The following is a 21,963-nucleotide window of genomic DNA, read 5'->3' as shown; positions in this document are numbered from 1 at the left end:
GACATCTGTCTACTGAGGGGAGTGAAGATTCCTAACTTTGGCTGGCTGTATTATGTTGATTTTACATAGTCTACAGCAAATAAGTCTCGAGGTCATTACTGGAAAATATCTACATAATATCTACATTGTCCCCCACAGTCCCATAAAGCATTTATGTTGGTCATAGACTCACCAAGTTTAAAAGCTCTTTGGTGTACATGTTTCATGAGGAACAACTTGGATTTTGTCTACACTTCAAACACAGTAAAAACTCACTGAACACAATTTTACTGGTCGTATAGACAGGGAAAGTGGTAGTAGTTAATGACATTTGAATCACTCATGTTATACACTGGCTATTATGTACATTAAAGACAAAACTGTTGGCTGACCATTTTCCAACATGGTGGATTTTCCCAGTGTGGACAAAGAGTTGAGCTGGTTAGGAAAAAACATTCCTAAATCATTTCCATTTTTTCCCCATCTTGTTCAGGGGGTCTTGCAATAGCCTATGCATAGCAGATTATGTTGTCTATCATGAGTCCTATCATGAATTCCAGTGTAAGTATTTTTTCTGAAACCTTGAACACATTTGCAGTATTAAAATAAAACTCATTTAAAGTACACCGTGGAACTACAAGATTCTGGCCACATTTACTTATGCTAAATCTGATTATTTTGAGTTCTCCCGAACTTATAATTTGATCTCATCTATAGCTGCATGAGCAGAGTTCATTTGATGTGCTGTACAAAAAGAATTGAGAAGGACCAGACCTGTACCTGTACCTCACCAAACACTTTCCAGGAAGTAATGAAGCTGTCCTGATACTTTCTAGACAGAATAATGATGTCTTTGGCAAAGAGCAGCACTAACAATTATTTCACAGCGATCGGAAAGACAAGCCAATACCTATGACTGCATTGTACCGAAAAAAACCTATGACTCCTGCAGAACAACCTTTAATGTCAAACACCGGAACAGGTTTTACAAGGTCTTAAGGAAGGCACTACACCTTTTCTCACAGATGGGTGAACTGAAAGGCAGGGATAAACTACCCCAAGGCCAAAACAGATAATGCATTCTCCAGAGTAAAGCTACGACTCCAAGCACTTTTCTTCCTGAAGAAGTTTGCCCTTTTGCTTCCTCTGTGTAAATAAGGAAGACAAAAGTCAGAAGAAACTGAAATAATGCATAACAGAGACCAAAAATCAGCATGATACATGATTACAGCCTGCTGTAAGCAGCTCAGAAATTGAGGAGAATGCAAACAATAGCACATGTTCTATGACTTGGACATGGAGAATTCCCTGGACTCCTATTCATATGAGCAAGCTATTGAGAAACACTGACATTTGGGCAATAAAAAAAATAATAATAAAAAAAACCACCACCAAGAGAACATTGATTTCCCAATACAACTGCCATTGTAGTTTTCCTAGCTGTAAACTGATTCCTTCCCCCACTCCTCTGCTGATTTGTCACAGCATCTTTAACTGGTGCTGACAACAGGCCATTCAGATCTCTGTGCATTGTACTGCAGGTTCAGACTGATCCTCAGAAATGCATCTAACTCTAGCCTGAACTACCAAGATAAACACAAAGCAACATGCCATGATTTCCAAAAGAGAGGGAACGAGATTTAAAACAAATAAAAAATAAAAAAAAGAGGAATGCTTTGAATTTAGTCCTGCTCTTCAAACAGGACTGAATATTACAAATAAAACAGCCAAAGGATCCCCAAACCTGTATAATTGCACTAAATGGGTTTACCACCAAGCCCGCTGTAAAACTGACAGTCAAATAAGATTAGCAAAAAAAGCAGCTTCTATACTGTTTTATCTTACCACAATCAGACAACTGTCAGAACAAAAATCAGCCTTGAGCTTTGTGAACAGAATACAATGCAACATGAGCACGGTCATTCCAAGAAACCCAAACCAATTTACCTCTAATTTAATCTTGCACAAAGACAGAAAGTCATGCAGTGACCTGCAAGGATTTTTGTTGTTGTTTTTGAAACGAAGGAACACTGCTGCTTAAGATATTCTAGGAATATGCATAACACTAGGCTGGCATACTTAGTTTCAAAGGCTGCATAATTTCTCTGGCATTATCTGACTCCAGCACGAAGCTGCAGACTTGGCTTTATACCACATCTCAGCATACTCCTCTGGAAACCACCATCCCAAATAATCTGTGGAATATTTATGAAGTAGAGTCGAAACAGTGCTTCAGGGAGGCATCAGTGCAGGGAAGTGGCAGAGGAAACTGGGAGGTAAAATGAGGGATGAAAAGGCAGACTGGCATTTAGTGCAGCAGCGAGGTAGGGAGGAGGACAGAAAGCAGCTTACTTCCAGAGCCCCCATACCTTCTCAAGTTAGTAGCAGATCTGGAAGACATGGCTTAGGGGATAAATCGTCTGAACTACCTGCATATATGCAACACATACACTCTTCCTCATACAACTGCATGCATCTTAAAAACACGTAATTTTCAGTGCAGGTAATTGCAACTGAGAGGTTGCTTCTTGCTCAGAGCACTGAAGAAGATGGAGATGAGTAAGGTACTGAATGGGCAACTGTATTACATTTAACCCAGAGGAGAGATGCTTTGACAAACTTCTTGAGTTTAAACATGTGAGCAGCTACAGGGCTGTCATGCAAAAGCCAACTGGGGGCCCCGTCATGGAACAAAGAAGGCAATGGAGAAGCTGGGGATAGGAGGAACAACTCCTCTGCATGGCCAGCCACCCCCATCGTGCCACACACAATCCACTGTCACATTCCCCATTGCTCAAAATCTTGAACTGTTGATGCAGAGCATTTTTATTGCTGTTATTTTTCTTAGCTTGAGGGTTAATGTAATTCCTTATATTTTCTTTCCTTCACAGTAAGCTGGCCTCAAGCACATAGCAAACACATGATTTATTTCAATGCCCTCTTTGCTTTCACTTTGGGAAACAATTAGGATTTGATTATTTCACCTTTTAGCAACAGAAGAACAAATAAGGAGTCCTCACATTCCTCAGAAAAAAGCTAAAGTGCTTATTCCAACTCGCCACTATAGGATTTGAGAATTTCAGCTGAGGACATACAATTGGAGTAGAAACGATCCTTTCAATTGAAAAGGTAGCTACTTACAGAACAAGAGCGTTTCACACCTAAATAAATATTTAAAGGTATTACGGTTCTAGGAAGTTTCTTTCCTGAAAGCAGGCTCTACTTGTTACTTTATTTCTCCAAGGTTGCCATCAACTTCTGAGAAAAAGAGATATTACCTAATTACTTTTAAACTATACAACAATAGAAGCAGAAATGCATATAAAAAGTAATATTCAAATTGTGAACAGCTTGAATATTTATGCACACTATGCGACGTTTGGGAATTTCCAGCATACTTCAGTGTGAGTTCCTGATGGGTTGTTTTCACTTGAGAATCATACTGCAAGAATCAATTTGGTAAAAAAATGAAAACTTCTGTTCTGAATGAAATAGTGACTTCTCCCCTTTCCTCTCCTGTTGGTATGTTTTGTCTGGTAACATCAGCAGAATGAGCACATATTGCTTACCTTGCAAGTGAGGTGGCACCGTAAAGATCTTGGTGTCTTCTCTGCCGCTAGGTTATGAACTGTCATGTGGAAACCATCTGCAGCATATGCTGCGGGTACCAAGACACACTGCACTGAATCCTCTCAGGGATATGGCTAAGGGTTTGTAAATGCTCACAACACCCACAACGGTTTTCAGCTGCCATTATTTCCCTATTGGATTTATGGCTGACTCCTAGTAGGAAGCAGAATCAAAATGCATGGAATACTGACTGTATTGCTGAATTTGTTCTAAAATGAAAAGAAGTCTATTTTTATTATTATTATTCTTTTTCCTTTTGCTTTTTTTCCTGCCTTTCTATACTTGTTTTTGTGGTTCCTCTGGAAACAGTGCTCTCTCTGTCATGCATGTCTCGATCTAGTATTTATCGAGCAAATCGCTACATATGACACTCTGTTCCTTCATCACAAGGTATGGAGAAGTAGCCACATGCCTGGATAAAGCAGAATTACCACAGCATGAATTACGTGAAAAGCAGACCTCTGTTAAGATATTTTTTTAGAGAAAAATGAAAAAAAAATCCTAATGTATTATGAACAGTAGAAAAATATAATTGTATTAGACAATAGAAAGGTAATTTCACGTTTAGATCTGATGGGTCAGATAATGGTCTGTTCCCTAACAGAATACAGTAGGATAACAGAGATAAAAATTCCTTCAGTGCATAAGTGCAAAGACTTCAAATGATTGAAAACTGCTACAGTGCTTTCTAGTCTTTACAGATACATGACAGTTTTTGAACAGACACCCCAATATTCTGCCTCTGGAAATTACATAAAATTATACTGTATAAAATAATTTTAAAAAGTCAAAGGAAGCTTGGGAATAAGTAGTAGGTAAAATGAGCCAACTTTACATATCCAAGCAGACAGGTGAATCTCACTGTTTGTTGACCAAGTGGATGCATTACGTATCTATCTCAAGAGCACAGAGATCCGTGTCATAGCAAATGGCCCGTCTGCCAAGAATAAAACAATGAACAAACAAAACGAGGTAAAGCAAAGAAATGGATCTGCAGATACTATTAGTAAATGGAAAGAAGAAAAGGAAATACAAATGTCGACAAACAAAAAGAGATCCAGTTGTAATTCAAATCAAGACCACAAGTAACTCAGCGAGCTGTGCACTGGAACAGAGCAAAAGGACAATGCAAATGCAAGCCTACACATGCAGGATTCTGCTCAGAAGACTTTCAACCAGTGCTGCAATATCTGTTGCATGTAAGGTGATACTGTAGTTCTTTATACACTGCAGAATACAAGTAGTTTTTATGTTGAAATCTCTCCAAAGCAGTGTGACAACAAGATATGCCTCTGATTCTAGTTTGAGAGAGAAAATGGAGAAACATTGGTAATTTGTATTTTGCAAGGGGTTGCAGAAAGCAAGCAAGTCTTCTGAAGGCATAGTCTCTTTCACAGGTTTTCAAGGACTTCTGACAAGGTACAGAAAGATACAGAGTGTTCTTGCCCATTTTTTTGAGGTGGGCTTATGCTTTGTCTCAAGACAAAGAGGACAGCAACATACCTGTTAGAAGAATCTCTCCCCAGTACTCTGAGGTCCACAAAGTAAGATGACTACAGTCAGTGCGATGAAAGGCAGAATAAAAGTGAGACCTTTCACTGGGAAAGTCTTTTCTATTTTTCCTCCACAAAGAAATTTAGTTGTGCTTCTAGCAGCTATTGCAGAAGATAACCATCTTCTGGAACAACGAGGCTAGATGAGATGAAACAAGTCTTGCTTGGGGAGAAAAACACTTGTTTTAAACTCATCACATGCTCTGAAGGGTTTGGAAGATGAAATATTTTGGAATCACTTATTCCCTTTCTAAAATTCACATAATGTCTTTAGATTTTTTTTTTTCTGAATATTTTTTCTCTGTTATTAAAGGCATTTCCTTCTATATTCCAGTTTTCATGGTCTCCTTTAAATCCACGATAAATTCACAATAACAATACCAATTTCACTTACTATAACTGCCTTTTAGCCAGGCTTACAAGCTGCTCAGAGTGCAGCAGTGTATTTACTCATGTTTCTGAACATTTATCTGCATTGTGTTCTTCATATGATGTAAAAACAGATTTCTCTAGCAAAGTTTTCTTCAGTTGTTTTCAGGATTTTATGTATTTCTGTTTGTTTGTTTGTTTTCCATGTCCATTCTGCTCATTTCCATTCAGGACATAGATTAAAAAACCTCTCACTGTGCAATCTCATACATTTCAAATTATGTCTTCATAAAACAGACATAAGAGACTACTACCAAGGTCCAATGCTTTAAGACTCTTCAATCTTGCCTAAAAATACTTTATTATTTTTGCCTTACTTGGGAACCCTCTATTTATTATCTTCACCCACCTACAATCTTTTCTTCTTCTTTTCCACACTCTAAATTGGTATGACTTGTTTACAACTTATGTAAGAACATTCCTAAAATCAGTTTTAATCATCATATAATCATTCTTTCAACATATTGTATATTATGATGAGCTCCCTGCCAGAGGTACAGAATTGTGTATTTATAAATATGCTAAGCAATTTTTCTGAATGAGCTTAAATAGAGGTCTCACCCTTGCCAGTTTTTCATAATGTAATTTGATGATGATTACTTTTAAAGTACTATCAGGTCAAAAACCTCAACTGTTGACTGTGTTGTTTGGTACTGATGGAAGCGATGTGCACTCTGCATTCCCTCTGCACCACAATCTCTTCCCTCTCACCTTGCAGTGACAGCCCTACAAACGTCAGCTGCCTTCCAACTACAGAGGATGAGGTGAGGTGAGTAACCAGTGCATAATGCAAGTTAAAGCAGGGGGGAAAAAGAAGACCTCCATGCATGTCTGAACAGAAAATGAAACTGGAGAAAAACGAGTGACTACGTTTGTCTTTTTTTTTTTCTACAGCAGTAGCAATGCTGATATAGTGAACTATAGTTTACTGTGATTGCTTCATAACTGGGCCTGCCAATTTTGTACAATGTAGTAAACGTTTGTTAACTGGCATCTGTTTCTTTATACAAAAGCTTTTCAAAACAGAATCCAACATGTTAGTGGAGAAAATCTAGTATATGGCAAATTTATCAAAAAAAAAAAAGTTCCTAAGATCCTTACAATGTAAGGCAACATGCCAACAAACTTAACGAAGGCAGAAGTTATACTGGATAAAGAAGTCCCTTTAATACCACAGCTTACTTCTGTATTCCCTAAATAGAACAAACCCTAGTGGTTACAGCACTCTCCTCACTCTGACACTCTGCTGCTCATGAACAACCCATTTTTTAATAATTTGATATAGTAGTGTAAGCAACTGCAAGTCTGGCATAGCTATGCCAGTATATAAGTCCAAGAAATTACAGCCAGGCTGATCATTGCATTTCTTCACAAAGTATTTGGAAATAAATGGTGTATCTATATCATCATACTTTCAGAATGCTAATGCCCAGAATGCAGATTTTCCCAACTCCAAATGCTTTATTTTATACCAGAGGAAAGGTATGGAAGCCTTCTATTATACAGAAAAAAAAAAAAAAAAAAAGAAGGAGCTGAAGGCAGGCAGTAAAGAAATGTATTAAATGTCAGCAATCTTCAGTTAGAAAAATGTACAGAAATATTATCTGGATATTCAGTACAATTCATTTTTTAAGTATTAATTCATTTTAAAGTATTTGAAAAATAAAAATATACACCTCAACCTCTCCTGCAATGGTCACAAAAGGAGACTAAATCTGAAAACTCTTCTCAGAAAACCAATACAACTGATTTCAATATTCATCTTTTCATGTTTGGCAGGGAAGTATGGTAACTGCTTAATATCATCTGTCTTTTTTGATTACAAATGGAGGAATTTTCAAGGGAGCAAAATGAAAACAGTAATTTTTGAACTAGTTCTAGAACAAATTAACGTTTTAAAATTTTTCTCTGGAAGACAATTATTTGGTCAATTACACAGGAAGTCTACTGACAGATATTACACATATTTTCTTTTCCACTGCTTAATTTATGCTCAAATAAAACTTTGTGTAAATACCCACCATTATAACAAACATTTCTAATTAAATCAGAAAGAATACTTCCACAATAGACACAATTGAAATGGCTTCTCTGAAGTCAAATAAACTTTTTCAAAAATCTGGCAGTATCATTATTGTTTTGTATTAAAAAGGAACAAAATTAGATTTAACTTAATTACAAGAAGTAAAGAGACACTGTTAAACTGCTTAGTCTCCCAGTCTGACTTACCTTAAAATTGGGATTACAACCAAAATGATAAATACCAAGACCCCATCTTCGTTTAGTCTGCGGTGTAAAATTTCTTTTTTAAGCACAGGGGCTTAGTCTCTACATTTTTCCAACACAGTATAAACTTAATTTTATTTTCTTATTTCTTAACTTCTGCATTCCACCGTTTTCCTTTTTTTCGATGTGTTGGTGTAGCACTAATTTAGAAAAACACCACCACCCAAACCCTGGCTTCGTGTAGATCCTAACATAAACAAGGCTGGGCACGTATGTAAGTGCAGAGGAGCCCATGGATGCAGAGTCTGGTCAGTGAATATTTCCTCATAGAAGAAAAATGACTCTTAGTCTTTCATTATCTTGTGGTGTGAAATGGTCTACTTGTAAAATGAAAAGCTGACCATCTCTAAGTGAAAAAATGTATATAAAGTTTCAGGGAAGTCAAACCCCAATTATAAGTAAGTTGACAACACCACGTATTACCTGGCATTAAATTTTGCTCTTGCTTCTTTTTTAAATATTCAACTTACAGGTATTACAGTTATTATACAGCTATTGTATTACATAATGTTATGTAAACAAATGTTTCACAGTAGGTTAGTTTTAAGGCAACAGAACAAAAACCACACTTATCTTTGGAGCACAGTGAAAAAAAAATCCCACAGAAGAATTTAAAATACATTTGTGTTACATAATGATAAGCTTATTAATAGGCTAAAGTATTCTTTAACCAGTTGATCTTTTCCATCGAGAAGATGCACACATTCAACAATGAATTGTAAACGAACAGACCGAATTAAATTCCGTATTGATTGACAGAAACTGGAGAAGTGGAATAAATATGTATCTCTTAATGTCCTCTACAATATAATAAAGAAGGCTGTGGTCATACTTCACTTTCTCCCATGCATACATTGGAACAGTCCTAAACCAAGAAAAACATATAAATAACACTACAGATGACAGAATGACCTACAACTTCCTTCTGAAAGGTACTCATAAATCCTGCATGTAGATCCTAGATAACCAACAGTTGCAGTTTTATTTCATTTGAAGAAGTTTTGAGACACTGACACCAAGCAATGACTCACAATAAGGACTTCTAGAGCTGAGCTGTATCAGCATGATTACTACAAGAGTTTTTCTCTCTCTTTGATTCAGCAGCAGGGAAATGCTCAGTTTTAAAGGTTCTCTTCACTGGTAGTTATCTGTACTCTAGGTAGAAATCAACTTTCAAAGTTATTTTCGAGGCCTGCTTTTTAACAACCACATTATTTCACACTGTTATATTTGAAAAGTACTTCATATTATTTATACTTAACAAAAATTAAAAGGAAATAGCCCTCAATGAAACCAATTCTATGGAGAAGGCCTCCCTTCTTGTCACTCGACATCCCAGATGTTGGCCACTTTCACCAGTCACTGGCCCACTGTGCCAGCTCACCGAGTCAATCCTGTACCTGCATCTCTCCTTGCTTCTTGGCCTCTAAGAGATCCTCTTTGCTGTGATATAAAGTACACACAGCTTCTGTAACAACACATACACAGAATGCTCTTTCTTTGGGTTAAGGGACATCAACACTTGGAGACCGTGCGCACTGAGACCGATGCTAAGTGTGTTGACACTTCAGTGGGTTTTGCTTGGGCTCTAAGAGTGCTTGAAGTCTGTATCATAAATGCATATAAGCCTCTGAGAGTCTGCAGTACAACTCTGCAGAAGGGATATGGAAAATGCATCTCTAAGTTAAATAGAGGATACTAACACAGACATGCAGATGGGCTCAGCTGACAGATCTCTGCAATCCTCTCTTTTGGTTAATGGATTTTATTTCCAAATGAAGTTGAGTTGCTCTGTCAGAGAAACATGTTCTGCACTATAACAACGTGTGTGCAAACGGTCTGGAAAAAAATTAAGAATCTTATAATCAGCATTCATCTGGCTTTCAGGAAAGAAAAATATAGTTGAATGAGGAAAGAACTCTTTCCTCAGCAGAATAAAAGTCAGCTTTGCTGTATTTTTAAAGTGAAAGTAGGAATGTTTAATAAAACATCTTTAAAAAGCAGATACTTTCAGGTGTTTGTCACAACTTCGCTTGGCCTTTAGACTCCAAAAGTCGATGCTCATCACTACTTACTGTCTGCTTTCTCTGACAGTTGTAGCAGCTTCTTACCACAGTTACTGCTTTGGCAAAAATGTATCAGAGAGGAGTAAACATGTAAAATGCCATTCACTTCTTGTCTGGAAAAACAATGCAGGAAGACCTGACATTTCATAAATGCTAAAATGCAGAGGAAAAAGGAAAACCTTAATACTGCTGCATTTAAAGTTATGTATGTTGTCATAGTGGGTAACAAATTTTTCTGATATTCTGTATGGCAAAGGAAACCTGTATCAGGAGCATTTGTTTTTGCTAGTTCTTGTGAAACCAATCACTTCTATGATGGCCAGATATGAAATAAACCCAAATTCTAATATGGACATTTTATTTATCTGTAAAAGGAAATTAAAAGAAAGAGAGAGAGAGAGAGAGAGAGAGAGAGAGAGAGAGAGAGAAAGAAAGAAAGAAAGAAAGAAAGAAAGAAAAAAAGAAGGAAAGAAAGAAACAAAAAGAAAAAGAAAAAGTACAACTATCTTACTACTTCAAATTGAGGTTAAGGAATACTTTATGGTTTTCTGCCTTACCTTTTCAAACTTTCTGCCTATTCTTACACTATAGAAAACATTGTCGTGCATGTAGAAGCATGTGGGAAAACGTACAGTTTAGTTTAATGTTTGAGCATCCCATCTAGGGCTGCTTAAATGCTTCTCCAATGATAAGTAGTTAATAGGAAAAATGATTTTTCATATTAATATTTAGAAGATGGAGAAGGTCCTGTGTGTATAGCCTATTTTCTTTCTTATTTTTTAATTGAGAAATATTGTTGCTTTTTACCCTATAAATCACTTGTTAATTCAGGTGGCTAAAGACGTGGGTGCATGCCCAAATACCATACTATTGGGGAACGGTATTTTCATATTGCTACTTCCCACAAACCGGGAATACAAAGGTATTTTGGCAGCTTCTACAGCAGCTTCTTCTTCCACATTTTTGTACTTCTAAATAACAGTATTATATGATCATGGTCACATTTTGATTAATAAAATTAAGACAGAATTGGTAAAGTCTTATGGTATTTTTTCATGAGTGAGGGTAAAAAGGGGAACAAAAACAAAACATCACAACAGATGAAATGGTTATTTCAGAAAATTCCCAGTGTGTATTTTAAGAAACCACAATTCTGCCTCTCAAGAGTGTGGTCTGGTAGTTAGTAAACAGTGAAAAATGTAAGCCTAACACACACCAGAATGACTTTTGTCCTATCTGGCAAACACCTCTTTTACAAGACTCATCAGTAAGGCTAAAGTAATTACTCTATAATTATAACCTCTCTCCTTTTTTCTATCATTAAAGAACAATTTACTTTCTGGTTAAGTTTAAATCAGGTAAGTGAAGAAACCCTGCTCATCAGTTAACCAAAGACAATTTGCTTCTAACTTATATACTGAATTTTGTATGGTTTGAAAGTGATGCTGTATAAAGGAAAAGCAAGAAACTTTATCCTCATAGTGAGTTGTCTTTAAACAGAAGTGAACTTTAGATGGAAGAAAATTGTCATTTACACATATCACCATTAAAATTTCAGTAATACAAGGAATGAAACATTTCTCTTTGATTAATACTTTTCATCTTTTCTCTAAGTAAAAAACATTAAGTTCTATACTTAATAAATCAATACCAAGGTTAAAAAGAATCACCAGTTTAAAAAATATATTATCTAGCTTATAATCAGTGTGTTTACCTTAATCTATACAAAGACCTGCATTTACTTATTACTCCAGTATGATGAAGAAAATCTATTAAACATAAAAAGCAACGATGAAAGGAGGTTCTGAGTTGTTTCACACCTTCTGGTTCTAATCTGCCAATAAAAAGCATGCTTCAAATATGAATCTGAAGCTACACTCATACTCTATTACATTTGAAAATAAATGTTACAACTGTGCTTAAAGCACTTCAAAGAGATTTCAGCCATGTTTCTTTGATCGGTATGCAAGGCGACTTCTCTCCGCCTGCGTAATCCTTCAGCTACTCCTTCCCACTCTCCCTCTGCTCTCTTCCCTTCCACAACAAAAACACGATTTTAGCAGCCATATTTCATCGGTCCACTTCCCTTTCAATACGCCTTCTCACTTTCTCAAGACACGCATGAAGAAACACCAAGGTGTCTTGAAAGTAGGCGGCTATCAGAAAGCACAACAAGAGCTCTGCAAGCCCAGGCTGTGTATTTCAAGCTCCAGGACGGATGTGAGCACTCCCTCTCAGGAGCATTCCTGTTTCCCACGTGCAGTCAGCATGGTCTGAACAAGAGCAAAGCACGGCACCAGGACTGCTAAAACATAGGCAATGCATTGTGGATCAACAAGGCATCAAAATCATTCCAAACACAGAGACGGCAGTGGAAAGGAAGTAATTTTGGATTTTGTTTCAAAAGGTGTCCCAACACAGATACCATACTGCTCTTTCAGGGACAAAAATTAAAGACTTAAGTTCCTTAACATCTCTTCCTTAGATGGTGCAGGTACTCTGATTATTGATTGTTGCTCCTTGTCAGTGTAGAAATACAATGCTGGATTGACGATTTAACAGAAAATACAACCATGTCAGTTTGAAAACCCCAGTTGCTTGTTCAGCAGTAACTTCATTTACATGTTCTGTTGCAGTTTTGTCATGCAGTATGCAAGCACACCAGGTCAGACTCTTTTGGTCTCATGCTGGCCATCTTCCCAGAGAAAGTTAATGATGAGGAAATTTTCTAGGTCCCTTCAGTGATCCCTTCTCCTTTCCAGGAATACCCAGTGGCAGGGAAGATGCCACAGTGAATGAGCCACAGAGGATGTACAGATGGGATCGTTTTCAAGCTACGATATCACAACCCCCTTTTCCTTCTTCACATACAGTTTTGATTCCGGTGGTTTGTAAACAGTTGCCATCACAAATGGGAGATGCTCAGTAGGTGGCTGGACATCTTTTTGTATGTTCAAAGACTACAGCGGGTCTAGGCATAGAAATGCAAAATCCACTGCTCCTGACACTCTATAAAAGGCACATGTAATTTTACCTGTAACAGTGTGGGTCACCAATGGATTTGCAGTGATAATGTATTTCAGTACTTCAACAGGCTGCAAAGCTTCTTCTAAGCATATATTTAATTCCTTAAAATTATTTTTTCCTACCGGAATTCCCTCCTCAGCTTTGGAAAGTCTCAATTTTTTTTTAGATGTCTTTACATGACCTCTACTGTCTGTGTAACTCCTACAATGCAGTACTATGAAGAAACCTGGGACAAGCCAGAAAGTATACAAATTTAGTTGAAGGCACTCAGTTCCATGTATCTACTTTGTCAAAGACATATGACATGAGATATGTCAAAAATCTTTGATGGGCTGCAACAATCAGTCACTAACTGATACAGCCAATTACCAGTGACAGTTTTATGTAAAATATTAAGTAGTTTGTAGAATTTTTTAGCGAAATTTCAACTCAGATCTCAAGGGTGCCCATGACACTATTTTTCCTCATGTTTCAATGATCTTGAATTAGACAGAACTGAACAGTGTATGATGATGGGGAGGCACAGGAACATAAAGAGGGCGTAATCCCTAGATTTAATCTTGTATACAGTGAAAATTATAAAACAAACAAAAATGCTGAGATGATGCATTTCCTTCCTACACTCTAATGATAAGGAAAAATGAAAAAAGAGAAACAGTTCTGCTATTTAACTACCAAAGTTGATGCCTCCCACATTGTCAGAATAGAAAAGCTGCTTGCTGCTGTACAGACACTGGTAGTTATCACTGTGTACAGCACTTTCAAAGGAGACAGAATTAGTAACTAATAAAGACCTTGGTCTTGAAAAGGTTAATATTGAGGACAACGGCAGTGTTACGAGTCGATTGGGTTCATTGGAAACTGGTGTTGGGAAGGCACCACAGGAAGGACTTAGCTGCCACTGAGTCAACACAGCCTGTTTGTGACCTCTCTGTGTGAGAGCTTTAGCAGAATCCAATTTGGAGTATGAAGCTGCCAATTCTAGGAAAATCCCTAGAAGTAGTATTAAACAGCAAATCCCAAAGCCACACTAAGTGAAGGTATGAGAATTACACTAACACATGTATTTATTTACAGTCATGCATGCAGCCTGTGTATGTATCAACACGAGACTGAAGTGACAGTCTAGACAAAAGACACAAATAATGACAAAGTAGGCTCTTTGACCTCAGACTGCAAGAGGGAATTGAGGAGTGATTATGTCCATACTAATGATTAAGCCATATCTAGGAGAGAACACAGTAACCTAGAAATATAACGTGTTTTCAAGACATGTTGCTAAGACTGAAAACGAAAGAAAAAGTTTTCACACGTCAGGAGTTGATGGACAACAACTTAAAAAACTTTTTTAATTACTTCACCTAATAACAGGATAGATGCCTCATAGGTTGGCTGAAACCCTTCGCATAGAAAGAATAACTGCAAAGAAAAGGAACTTGAGATGTGTCCTTTGCATGTATATTAGCTCAAATATAAAATCAATTTTCTTTGGCCAAGTTCACATCCCTTGTGTTTGCTTTTCTGAGAACTTGCATAATCAAGTTTTATTAGCACAAATGTTTGTACAGAGACCAATTTAGGCCTTCACACTTGAGGATATCAGGAGTGGCGTTTTTTATCAGGGAAAGGAGATTGGTAGTCAAATGGGGATAAACTACTGGCTGAGGACAGTGCTCCCTTAAGCCCTTGGTTTAGTTCTTAAACAGAGGAACACAGCGAGCGAAGTACAACCTTTCCAGCTAGGGCCACCCACCCACGTGCACAAACACACACACACACAGCTATTTTGTGTGAATGCATTGAGACAAAATAAAATTCTGGAAGTTTCCAGTAAACCTTAAAGTAGTTTTTTCAATTTTTTTTTTTTTTCCTGAAAAGATGACTTGAGCAAACTGTATGTGACCTAAAAAGAGAATTAGATTTTCTGCTTTTTCTTTTTTTTTTTCCCTCCCTAATTCGTCTTTTCTGCTCTACAAACCACTATCTTTCCCTGATACTGCCTAGGTGCTGTAGTATCCCCACACCTTATGTCTCATCACTGCAACCAATTTACCAATTTTACCTGGTCAACTGAGCAAACTGACATGTGACCAACCAAAACTAAGATAACTCAACCCTTACTTCGTCAAGACAACAGATGTATGTCACCAGACTGTTCCTGATGTTCCCCAATGCTGACTGACGATCTGCAGAGTTCTTCAACTTCACTGCTGTCATTAGGCACATGTATTAGTTTACAAGCAAAATGTAACTGCAACAGCTTTTCTGGGATTGCTAAAGAAGCCACCAACAAGTGCATAGTATGGTTGGCAGTGAAGAAAATGGACTCTGAATGCAGAAAACTAGCATTAGAATGAAGTCAACCCACTTACATGCATATTACCAAACAGGCAGTAACAACCTGTAACTCTGCCTCGTGGTATGTTATTGTAAAATAGTTTTATGCCTCTTCATTGCCACAGACATTAATTTTCTTAAAAGATGCAAACATGTTTATGAAGACACATAATCAGCTCACCAACTCTTTGTCCTTTTTTTTTTTTTAAAACAAAGGTCACCATAATTGGACCTTTATTTTTGTTGATCTCTTCCATATTCAAGGCGATTTGCTAGGCAGTTCCCTTCCATGGATACAATAAAATTTGACATTAAGTAACAAGTATGAAGAAAATACAGTATTTTAAAAAAAAGGAGTTGTATTCATCTTACAGAAAACTATTTTGCTTTTAGGAAACTGTTCCAGAATGACAAGAAATTTTTAATGAATTATTTTGGTCTTCAATTTATATGCTAGACAGTTCAGTGCTAAAACAACACTAAAGCACAATCTGAGAGTCCCTTACAGAGCTAGAATTTGCTGAATATAAAGTATGTGAATACAGACATAATCACAGCAGTTTAAAGTAGGTTAAAGATAACCAAAGTAACTTAAGTATGATTTTTGAAATGAAATTTGAAACTTAGCTTCAAAGAAACACTAAAGCAGAAGACAGGACATACAATAACCTGCCGGTCTTATGATACTATGCTCTAAGAAATATATGACGGTCATTAAGGAAAAAAAAAGTTTGATAGCAGTGCAATATTCTCAACCCCTGCAAGAGTTACGTAAATATGTAAATATGTATTTGTGGTTAGTGATGAAGAACAATTCAGATCGTTGGTTATAATATATCTACACTTGTCAGGCCACCATGTCTGACCTCCTGTCTGGTCACAGTCTCACATTTGCTACAAATACCACATTATGTACTAGCATGACACTAAGAAGTGCAGATGTACGCAGCAGTCACATCAGAATATTAAAATGGCCCGACAAGCAGGCCCTGATTCTCACTTCCATGGAGGATCGGTATCCTGGTAATTTAAAAAGGCATTAAAGATAATAGAAAAGCAACTTTCATGGCCCAACATAAATAAAGAATTTGCCTTTGTGTCTTCCTACTACCTCTCTTTCCAGAAAAATATTTTTCCCAGAGTAATAAAATTAAGTTAAGTTTTAAAAACAGAGAGGCTAAGTATTGTAGCCAAATTAAACTCTTTTAAAATACACTGTAGTGGTAACTCATTTAAAAGTCAGGAAGCTGGGTTGCTGACTTCATAATATGCTAATAACGCTTTTAAGTATTTCAAGTCAGCAATCCAACTTGTAATCCAACGATATTTTTAATACAAATTGGGATTTTTTTTCTTTTAAGCAGAGAAATTAGTAGTGACCTACTGATAATGTTCTTCCTGAACTAACAGGTAGGAGATTGGGATTTAGCTGACAGCCTGAGATGCATTCTCCCAAAGCCTGTGCAATGAAAACAATGTAGATATTTAAAAATACCCAGTAAGCATGTGTATCAACATTGTGCTTCTTCCCCTTTGTTCTTCACCCATAAAAGGTGACCATGGACAGGTTCTGAAAAAAAGGTCATCCACTTGTACTGAACCAGAAGGACAGCACCTTCACTGTCAGTATTCTCTACACGTTTTCTCACATAAGTATTCTCACATAAGAAAACATCCGAGCTTATGAGTATTGTATTTCTAACCCAGTCTCAAATGCTTCAGCTACAGGTCTGACCTCACCTCATCACTCTGAGTAAGATCCATCTAATGCTAACACAGAGGTGTTCTTGGTAAAGCAACTACTGCTGTGCAGTATATAAACTCAAGCATGCAGCAAAGATACAACAGCTTGAAAATCTCCTTTTCATTGACTCTCTTAGTACCATTTTGATTTTCAAGGAATGATGGAGGGGCAGATAAAAGCTGGGTGCATTTTTAGTATCTCCTCTAAGATTACACTTCATTATATTAACGTCAACACCTTTGAAGAAAAAGTTGTTTGATCAGATCAATGACACTGGTATTCCTGAGTTTCAAGTCTCCATGCGAAGACTGAACACTTGAAAATGTGGGTGAATTGCTTAACTATTACATTTTCAGGCAGATCACAAAATATAAAGCACACATGTTTAAAGGATATTTAAGCATTAAACACTATTTCATAAACCGTCTTGAAGGTGGAGGGCTATGCAAGTGTTGTAGTAAGTACAATAGTGAATGACCTTGACAACACAAAAAGAAAGCCTGTTGGAAGAGATGGAAAAAATATACAGAAAAAAAAAATAATAACAATAATCTTCCTTCAAGCTTTTAGGAAAACAAGTAGTGGGATTTAATTTTATGTTTCAGAAGAGTGGACTTCATTCTAGACCCACATTTTTCCCATTTTTTGTTTTGTTTTTGGATGCACCATGAAACAGCCTTCTCGTTGAAATCTGTAGTTAGGCACCATTTTTTAAGGGAAAATACAGTGCCATTAATACTATAATCCAGTGTCTTTGCTGGGTCCTTTAAAAGTCTCTTTTTCCAAAGCAGGACTGGGAGATACATGTCTTTACTGATCATTACAGTAAACTTTATATTCATTTACTTTAAATACATGTCATTATTCTATTTCACTGGTCTGAGGTCTTATTTGAGTGTATTAATAGAACAGTCAGCCTGGACTTTTCAGCAAGCATAGCTCAGATTTGTACCATGGTGGTCATGGTGGTAGCAGTGGGCAAGGGTGGAGGGGACACCCACCAACCACAATTTAGGACAACTTTTTTTTTTTTTTTTTTTTTTACTATACAGAACTATTGCTTGGCTGGACTGTTGCAAGGCAAATGCTTGAGCTTTGGTAAGCTCAATCCATTGAGGTCAAATGAGTTATTTCCTACACATATGCAATTTTCCCTCGCTTCCATGTGCTGATGAATCATTATTGGATCCTTCTCTTTCCCCAAAATAGTCTGGAATAAGGGAAAAGAAAATACAACCCACAGCACCGAAATTCCCCATTGTGGCAGAAGCATGACAATTCCTTTAGCTACACAGCCCATTTTCTCTGCTTGAGCCTAGGCCCTGGGAGCAGAGAGGACAGAAAAACAAAACACTGAGTGCTACAACAGACTTGCGGTATTGTTGCTGACCATACTGCCAATTAGACAAATCATAACACACTGGAGTGTGTTCTCTGAAAACCCTAAATCACATAGCAACTGTAAGAGTACACATTTTCGCAATAGCAGTTCACATGAAATGTGTATTTTTGGTCAAAGTCTAATTCAGAGCTGGGTTATTACTAAGGACAGCGGAGTTTTGTAGCCCTGGCACGTTAATGTACTACTTCCTGATTAATCTGTTTTCATCAATGTACTACGTATTTATGATTTGCACCTTCACAAGCTACTACATATCTCTTTTCCAAACACTCCCAATCAGACAAACCTGTTCAAGGATTACTACTGTTATGCACAAATGTACTGTTTGACTTGATTGATATGAAAGAGAGAATAACAAACATATTACTACCTTGCATGAAATAGTGCTTATCATTTTTTTCCCAGAGAATACACTAGAGACACAATAGTAAAGGAGGTATGCATCCTGTTAGGTAAAAATCTCAGAAGCTTTAGTGAAATATGAAAAAAACAGAGGTATTTCAGCACTGGGGCATAGAATTTAAAACAGAGCATTTTCCTCAGATTGGTTCTAACTTTTTAAAACTTAATAGTTTCAATCAAAATTATTCTGTGTAAATGTATTTCAAAGGGGATACAGATACTTATTTGATTTTTCCTTTCATATTGGCCTTTATTAAGTATCTAAAGTATATAAAAAGTACCTAAAGTATTAAAGTATCTAAAGCAGAATATTTAGGTGTGTAATAATGACAGGCTATGATAAAGCCATCAATTACTTTTGCTATACACAGAGAAACAAAATGTTAATTGCTGCATTGCCAAACACCCAGATCTTGCAAACATAAATATATTTCATAACTTGTTAGAAAAGATTACATTCTTGGCTATTAATTCAATAGAAGAAACACTTACTACTGTGCACAGTCAATCAGTTGATACTCGTTTGACCTCTCGAAGCATGCCTTCACACCTTCGTCATCCCAGAGCTTTTTTGCATGTTCAAAGAATTCCTGAAAATTGGAAATACAACAAATAAGAGAACATTTCTCAATCTTTTGAATCCCCAACCTAGATTTGTTCCTCCTTCACTCAACCTTCCTGCTTGGAAATTTTGTGGAATGAGAAATTACATCTTTAAAGAAGAAAAGGAAAAAAAACACAACACACATTCATTAGCAAAAATGTAGTAAAATATACTGTACATATGGTTGCTGGCAGTTCCCAGTACATGCTATGTAATCAAGACTGTCTTCAAAATTCAGAGTACTTGTACTGTAAGTACAAACATCACCCAGAAGCATGCTCACTTATTTTTTAACTGAATTTATGTTTCTGACATGGAAAGGGCATGAAAGTGGCGCAAAAAGCTGCTCAGCTTATAATCACTAGCTTCTCAGAGAAAGACCAGTCTGTAACTTTAAAAAGATTGTGTAACTTTTCCTGAAAAACACAACTCTCCGCTGTTCAGTATTTTCTCATGCAACATAATTTAATTGCAAGAATTTCAGAGCCTTTGCTCAACACCGCTTCCTCTGAGCAGCCGCCTGGCACAACACACTTTTCCTAGCTATCCCAAGCAACCCAGCCCAGAACTATGTGCCGGCCAGCTTATTTCAGAATTACTTGAAAGAGGAATCGCAGCCCTCCTGGGTGATGGGGAGGCTGTAGCTCAGCTGGACGAAGCCCGCAGGTGCACAACGATGGGTCGGACTCTGCCTGACAGCTCTGGCCGTAGGGCCATATGCACTCCGGCTCTTTTTTAAGCTGGGAGTCAGCTTGCTGTTAAATTGTTGCTGGAATGCCAAACCATAACCGAGTTTTTCCAACCAGATCTTTCTCAAATTGAATGAAGAATGGTTAGATAAATGAAAGAATTTCCAAACCGAGTTGTTAAAGTTTGGTGTCAATTTAAACACAGAAGTTGTTTGCAACTTCTTAACACCTTAACACATCTACCAAATCACCAGAGACCTCTGGTCAATCACAAATTTGTGAAACTTAACAAAATGCTTCACTCTTCCACAATTCAAGTTAGCTCTGTGTAAAACGGGTGCAGCACCACTACTCACTTCATAACCCTGTTGGTATATACATGAAATTTCTGCAATTGTTTCCTAGTCCCTCATGCCCACCTTGTTAGGATTAAAAACTCTCAAAAAACAACATTGCTAGCAAAATATCTCGACAGCACAGTAACTTTACTTCTCCTCTGCATGGGTTTCCTATCTTGAACCCCACCTCTGTAGTGTACCACAAGAGGTAACGCTGTGCTCCTCACAAACCGGTTGTGAGCTGCCGGAGTTCTCAGCAGAGCAGAAGAAGCTCATACTAAAAAATTTTAGTTAAGCTTTGAACATGAGCAACTAATTAAATACTTTATATTTTTTTTCCAGTTTCCCCCAGTTATATGCAAAGAGAGAAAAATCCATTCTTTCAGAAGCCTTTGAGCTTTAGAGAAAAGGAGATGCTAAAGTAGGCATGAAAAATCTTCACCAGAAAGTCTTGGAAGAAAAGAGGAATCACTGGAGATTGGCAGATGCTTGTACTGCCCTTGGAATTATTTCTTCATCGTGATGAGGACATGTTTATTTTGTCTTTGTTATTTTAACAACTTATGTAATGATTGTTTAAAACACTGCAGATCCACCTTTTGAAGTTAGGCTGTGGCTATTATAAACTCTCTGTTCCTGCAGCAGAAAGAAAGCAAAAACAAGCTCAAGAAAGGACAAGTTATCAAACTAAATAAATAGGACAAAATGGACAAATGTAAAAGAGAAAGCTGCTGCAAGAAAAAGAAAAGAATTGGCAAAACAAGTGGAGCAAAGTCAAAATGATAAACACCAGAAAATGCGGAACACATTTTTAATTTGAAGCTTCTGCTCGGTTGATATTTAGCTCATTAACTGAACGCATGTTTGCTGGCAGCTTCGTCTAAACAAAAGCACTGCCTTTTCACTGGAAAGAAAGTGCTCTGGGTAAGCAGGAGGGTCCCAGGGCAAGAGGACTGAGTTGTCCCTCCCGCTCGGATGGGTGTGTGTGTGGCAGCGTACCACCTCGGTGCTCCCTCCTGGAGGGGTTTCCTTGCTGCCGACCCCGGGGGGCCAAGCATGGTGCTGCCTTCCCCTCCTCGCCATGCACCGGTGCCACCGGTGGTGTGAGTTCCCATACCCGAGGGGAACTGCTCCCGCATCTAAAAAATGGCTCCATTCAGCCCTACAGGATGGGGATGGGAAGAGGTCTGGGATGCTAGCATGAAAGCTTCCTTTCCTACAGGGTGGTATGGTTTGAGAGATGGCTGCAGTCGTAAATAAGTACATAAATAAGTGAAATTCAATAGCTACAGCAGTTTCTGACTTTACTTCTGTTTTTACATCCTTTACACAAGCTTTATTTACTCTTTAAACTCTTCTGGAAAAGAGGCAATCTTCTGGTGAAAATAACACAGTTTCTAAGCCCCTACAAATATGTTGTAAATACATGGCTTCCATATTATATGCTTCGAATATTTCCACCTGACCATTATATCTC

At 37.4% G+C, this 21,963-nt stretch overlaps 1 protein-coding gene across 2 annotated transcripts in view; it reads right to left on the bottom strand.

Moving 5' to 3' along the window:
• Nucleotides 1–21,963, bottom strand: part of GNAL (G protein subunit alpha L) — a 191,790-nt gene that overhangs the window by 36,243 nt on the left and 133,584 nt on the right. For both annotated transcript variants that reach the window (XM_068671658.1, XM_068671659.1), the window contains exon 5: nt 19,348–19,445. In XM_068671658.1, the coding sequence (XP_068527759.1) occupies nt 19,348–19,445 (98 nt within the window). The remainder of the gene's footprint in view (nt 1–19,347; nt 19,446–21,963) is intronic.

The sequence above is a fragment of the Anas acuta genome, chromosome 2 (genome assembly GCF_963932015.1).
Source record: "Anas acuta chromosome 2, bAnaAcu1.1, whole genome shotgun sequence".
Classification (NCBI taxonomy): domain Eukaryota; kingdom Metazoa; phylum Chordata; class Aves; order Anseriformes; family Anatidae; genus Anas; species Anas acuta.
This window is presented reverse-complemented; position numbering and strand designations above follow the sequence as displayed.